The 5,557-nt window shown below is 45.8% G+C and overlaps 1 protein-coding gene across 3 annotated transcripts in view; it reads left to right on the top strand.

Annotated features, from left to right (window-relative positions):
• The window catches only part of NARS2 (asparaginyl-tRNA synthetase 2, mitochondrial), a 63,017-nt gene that overhangs the window by 44,195 nt on the left and 13,265 nt on the right, over positions 1–5,557 (top strand). For all 3 annotated transcript variants that reach the window (XM_035892700.1, XM_035892698.1, XM_035892699.1), the window contains 3 exons: positions 1,623–1,721; positions 2,774–2,811; positions 4,904–4,970. In XM_035892700.1, coding sequence (XP_035748593.1) covers positions 1,623–1,721; positions 2,774–2,811; positions 4,904–4,970 — 204 coding nt within the window. The remainder of the gene's footprint in view (positions 1–1,622; positions 1,722–2,773; positions 2,812–4,903; positions 4,971–5,557) is intronic.

Below are 5,557 nucleotides of genomic sequence, written 5' to 3' on the forward strand. Positions count from 1 at the left end.
GGGTAAAACTGTTCATCTGCATATGATAATGCTGTGCCTTTATTTGGATCTTCCCTTTTTAAACAGAGAGCTCAGATTGATGCAGGAGTCTGAAGGCTGAGCCTTGGCTCCAGAGGAGTCAAAATGGGCTGATTTACCAGCTTCTCTAGGCTGGTGGGACACAGAGGTTGTTCATCAGCGCAGAGCAGTGTTTCAGCAGCTCAGGACAGGTGATGAAGGATTGTTCTTCTAAACGTGACAGTTTGAACAGCATGCCTGAAATCTCATCTTGTCTGTATCAGTAGCCCAGCTTCTTCTTTTCTGTGCCTTTTGTTCCTCTTGCACTCTAAGGTCTGGTTCCTTGCAAGGCAGGGACCTGCTTCTTCCTCAGAGCCACTGACTGAACGTCAGGTTCATCTTTTCACAGTTCATCTCCCCTAGGCTTTGCGATGTCAAGGGACTGCTACTTGCCATTGTATTGTTGGTGGATACTTCACTTCTCTCAACTCTGCAATTAATGAAGCTGTTGTTATGCTCACAGAAAAGGAAAAAAAAAAAAAAAAAACAAAAAGGACTTTCAGAAGTGTTTTTTGCTGGAAAAAAAACGGTCCCATCCCAGGCTGAGATGATGTGCAGCCCAGCTGCATTGCTCTGTTGCTTACAAAGGAGATGAGGAAAAGGAGGGTGATTTTGAAGAAGAGTTGGCATCATCAGTACTGCACAGGTATCGGCTTTGTGCAGGCATGGGACTATGAAGAGTCATGGGAACTCTTGATCTGCATGACAGCAAATGTCTTGGATGGTCTGCTTTGCTTATCCAGAGGAGAAAATTACTTTTTAAAAGCGTTGATCAAAATGCAGTGGCATCCAATGTGGTTTGTTTTGGTTTGGGTTTTTTTTTTTCTTTTTAGTTTAAAACCAAAATGGCATTTTAATTTCTTTATGGGTGAAGCCCATTTTACTGGATAAGCATATCCAAATTGGATGGTAATGTCATTTAGCTAATCCACATTAGTTTAGGGAAATGAAACCACATCTTTTTTTAGTTTCTCAAACATTCCTGCATTGATGTATCCTCCGCTTTAGCTCTCTACTCATCTCTGTACGTGTTCTCTTTGCTTTGCCCTTAGTGCGCAGAGTCTCTTCTACCTGGGATCTGCTTGATGGGCTGGCTCTGCATAGTGCACGTTTATTGTCCTCTCCTTTAGTTCTGCATCTTGTAACAACAAAGCAGAAAACCTGAATTGCTCATTACAGGAAAGGCACCTCACTAATAATTAATCTCGGACCATTCACCACAAATGGTTGTAACGTGTGTGTGTTTGTGGCTGACCAGGGCTGCTGCTTGAATATTTTAGCTGTGCTTTTTTCACTGGAGATACCTGACTGAAGGTACTGAGGCCATCAGCAGACAGTGAAGCCCTAAACCCATAGCAGAAACACAGATTCCGTTCCTCTTCAGCTTACTGAGCAAGCCTGCTAATTAGTAGGCTGAGCAAGCTGGTACCCTCTTATGCAATCTGACCGTGCAGAAGAACAGAAGCTCCTTCTGTAGCCTTTGGCTGATGTGTACCATGTTTTATTTATAGTCTGGGACATCTGAGCAGTGATAACTTTTTGTGGACTCCTGTTTTCTCTATTAGGTTATGGAAGATCTTTTCAAGACGGTGACAAACACTGTGCTCTCCAGATGTCCTCATGATGTTGAGCTTTTTCATAAATACATAGCTCCTGCACAGAAGGTAATAAATGTGACAGGAAAGAGCTGCAATCTTTTTATGCATTTTGGGGGCTCTTTGAGGGCTTAATTATTTTTTACTGCATTTTCCTGTGTTAACAACGTATGAAGAGCCAAAAGTCAGCCTGACCTTAAGTGATTGTTCAGGCCAAGACAGGGAGTACACACAACTTTCTGTAGCTGTTAGCAAAGCGGGGTAGAACTGTAGCTGTCACATCACCTATCAGCCTCTGAATCCTCAGCTCCAAAAATCAGGTACCTTTTCAGCACTGAATGACCAGGGGTGGATTTTGATCTATATCTCTACAGAGGGACCTGGCCAGGCTGGATCCATGGGCCAAGGCCAACTGTACGAGGTTCAACAAGGCCAAGTGCCTGGTCCTGCCTTGGGGTCACAACAACCCCACGCAACACTACAGGCATGGGGAAAAGTGGCTGGAAAGCTGCCCGGCAGAAAAGGACCTGGGGGTTTTGGTCGAGAGGTGGCTGAATATGAGCCAGCAGGGTGCCCAGGTGGCCAAGAGGGCCAACAGCATCCTGGCTTGTATCAGGAGTGGTGTGGCCAGCAGGAGCAGGGCACGGACCGTGCTCCTCTCCGAGGCACTGGGGAGGCCGCCCCTCGAATGCTGGGGTCAGGATTGGGCCCCTCCCTCCCCAATCTCTTCTCCCAGGTAACGGGAACAGAACAAGAAGAAGCAGCCTCAAGTGCCAGGGCAGGTTTAGGTTGGACAATAGGAAAAATTTCTTCCCTGAAAGGGTTGTCAAGCGTTGGAACGAACTGCCCAGGGAAGTGGTCAAGGCCCCATCCCTGGGGGGATTTAAAAGCCAGGCAGATGAGGTGCTTAGGGCCAGGGTTTAGTGGTGGGATGGCAGGGTTAGGGGAACGGTTGGGCTTGATGATCTTAAAGGGCTTTTCCAACCTGAACAATTCTATGATTCTATCTAGAGCACAGTGCAGGCCTACTAATCAAAGCTTAAAGGGAGGTAACTCTTCTGAGTTTCCTCTGGGCCCCTGAGAGTAGCTTTATATTTTTATTTTTTCTTGTTTTGACCAAGGACAGGTTGGAACGAATGCTGAAGAACAAATTTGTGACGTAAGTACTTCTATTTCAAAATGATCTAGAAGGGGGCTTTTGTGGAAAGAGTTCCTATTTTGTATATGTTCTTTTTCTTTCTCAACTAAAGTGTCTTCTGGGTTAGCATGTCTCCAAAAGAGCATGAATTGCAGTTCCCTTTGCTCGCCAGTTACCTTTTCATCTCTGCGTGAGACTGGCATCTGAATCTGCTGGCCTTTGGCTCTTGCTTCCCTGGGCAAGATCCTCTTTCTGTGAGAGTATCCTGCTTCCAGCATGTACCCGCTCAGTGGTTTGCACGCTGTTTTGCTTGCTTTTGGCTTTGGCATTCTGCCTTCACACTTCCACTCCAATGGCTCCCTTTTTATTAAACTATTTTTTGATACTTAAGAATCCCAATTTGTTTTCTGTTCCTGATTGCTTGTGCAACTCCTTTTCCCAGTGTGGTTTTTTCCCTGTGTGCTGAAGAACTGAAGGGTTTTGATTTCTAGGGCCAGCTGTGACGGGACAAGGGGTAATGGTTTTAAACTGAAGCAGGGTAGGTTTAGACTGGGTATAAAGAAGAAATTCTTTACAATGAGGGTGGTGAAACACTGGAATGGGTTGCCCAGAGAGGTAGTGGAGGCCCCATCCCTGGAAACATTCCAGGCCAGGTTGGACGGGGCTGTGAGCAACCTGATCTGGTTAAAGATGTCCCTGCTCCCTGCAGGGGGGTTGGACTAGATGACCTCTAGGGGTCCCTTCCAACCTAAAACATTCTATGATTCTATGATTTCCCTCCTTGGCCCCTGAGAATACTTCTGCTTCCCTACTTTTGCCTGTCTCTTCAAATAGTGGTGTGTTCTCCATTTATCCTACAGAACACTTGGGGGGTTGCTCAGCCCAGCACTGGTTTCCCTGTTAAGCAGCTGCAGCCACGCTTGGGCAACAGGATCGTGATAGATCCTCCCTGTGCCTCGTGCCTGCGTAAGCACCATGGGAGACCTCAGTGAAGTCACTCTCCCCATTTCAGTCCTTCTCTCTTTGGACCTAACGGATATTCCTGAGAGGATAGGGTTGCACTCAGCTTCTCCCATGGTCCGAGGAAAAATAAGAGTGAGCCAGCCCATCTCTCTGCCCCTCTCTGTCTCTCTCTCCATCAGCAGATCTGGGGCATTCCTCGCTTGCACACATCAGTTACATGTGATGAGCCTGTGCCAGCGATATACCTCATTTGGACCGTGGCCTTGCATAATCCAAACACATGGAGCAATATATTCCTTCCTGAGGTATTTCCTGCAGGAGCCTTCCCTGTATTAGTGAAACCTTGTAGCTGGGTGTAAAGAGCTCATGCTCTTTAGGGAATTTGGTTTGGAATTGGATTTAGCCAATGATATGGAGAGATGAAATTACTGTGCTCAGGTGATTCTTCCTTCTCTCTGTCCACGAACATTTGCTTGGTATCTGGAAAACTTGTCAGCAAAAATAACTGGAAATCAAGACTCAATGGAAGATACCAAACCTGCAGCATTTTTCACTGTGCTTTTTCTGTTTCCTCTGCCATGATGCTGTTCATTTGTACTGGTGCAAGTCAGCGGTGCTCTCAGATCTGTCAGAAGAGTAGAGAAACATTGCTGCAAATAAATCTTGCAATTTTTACAAAGTAACATGAAAATGTTTGAGTTACAAGCCCTTTGCAATCAGGGCTGTTACTTTTGCCTAACACCATGCTAAACAGTGGAGCTGTTGTTGGGGCTGTGCTGATGAGGGCACATTGTTTTCTTAAAAAAAAAAAAAAAAAAAATCCACACATTTCTATGAAGCAATTCTCAGCAGAGCTCACTTCTGACTGAAATGCAACCTTGCAATAATGCAAAAGTGTCTTGAGAGCTTAGTGCTTCCTGCCCTGCATGTAGCTTGAAGCACAGGAAAACAGAGGGTCCTGGCCATATAAAATGTTTTTTGGTTTCTGGCCAAAGAAGCATTGCTGGGAAGTCTGACATCACAGCACAAATTGGCATGATGGTGGGGAAATGCCTCTTTAATTTTCCAGTGTGGCACTTAGCCAGAAAACTTTCTTGTTATTCCTCTCATAGTTATCTTAAAGACTTTTTTTTTTTTTTTCCTCTTGCAGAATTTCCTACAATGAAGCAGTGGAAATTTTGAAGCAAGCTTCTCAACCTTTCTCTTTCAAGCCAGAGGTAGGTAGTTGCTTGGTGGCTTGTCCTTGTGCCTGTTTGTGCACACAGCCTAATCTTTGTAGACCTCATTTCTCTCTTTCTGATACCACAAGAGTTGTTGCTTCACGCAGGTTATCTGCCTCCTGGGGTGTTTGCTCAGTTGCAACCCAGGTGTAACTTTTGCCCTTTGGGGGTGAAATGGGAACAATATAAGGAGTGAGCTCTGTAGCAGAAGAACTTGTAATGTTTGCAGGGAAGTGATGAGTTTGCTGTTGAAGGACCAAGGCTTTGGCAAAAGCGCCTCTCTTTCCTGTATGCAAGCTCTGCCCTATGTGTTGTGGATTCAGCAGCAGTCATCTAAGGAGGGTTGCTGTAAGAGTCCTCAAATAAAAGAATGATATTAGGACAGCATCAGAAGTTTGACAAGAACTAATAGTGTTGGAGCGGGTCCAGAGGAGGGCCACAAAAATGATCCGGGGGCTGGAGCCCCTCTCCTATGAGGACAGGCTGAGGGAGTTGGGCTTGTTCAGCCTGGAGAAGAGAAGGCTGCGGGGAGACCTGATTGCGGCCTTTCAGTACCTAAAGGGGGCCTATAGGAAAGACGGGGA

This window comes from Egretta garzetta, unplaced genomic scaffold, assembly GCF_000687185.1.
Source record: "Egretta garzetta isolate BGI_Z169 unplaced genomic scaffold, ASM68718v1 scaffold323, whole genome shotgun sequence".
Classification (NCBI taxonomy): domain Eukaryota; kingdom Metazoa; phylum Chordata; class Aves; order Pelecaniformes; family Ardeidae; genus Egretta; species Egretta garzetta.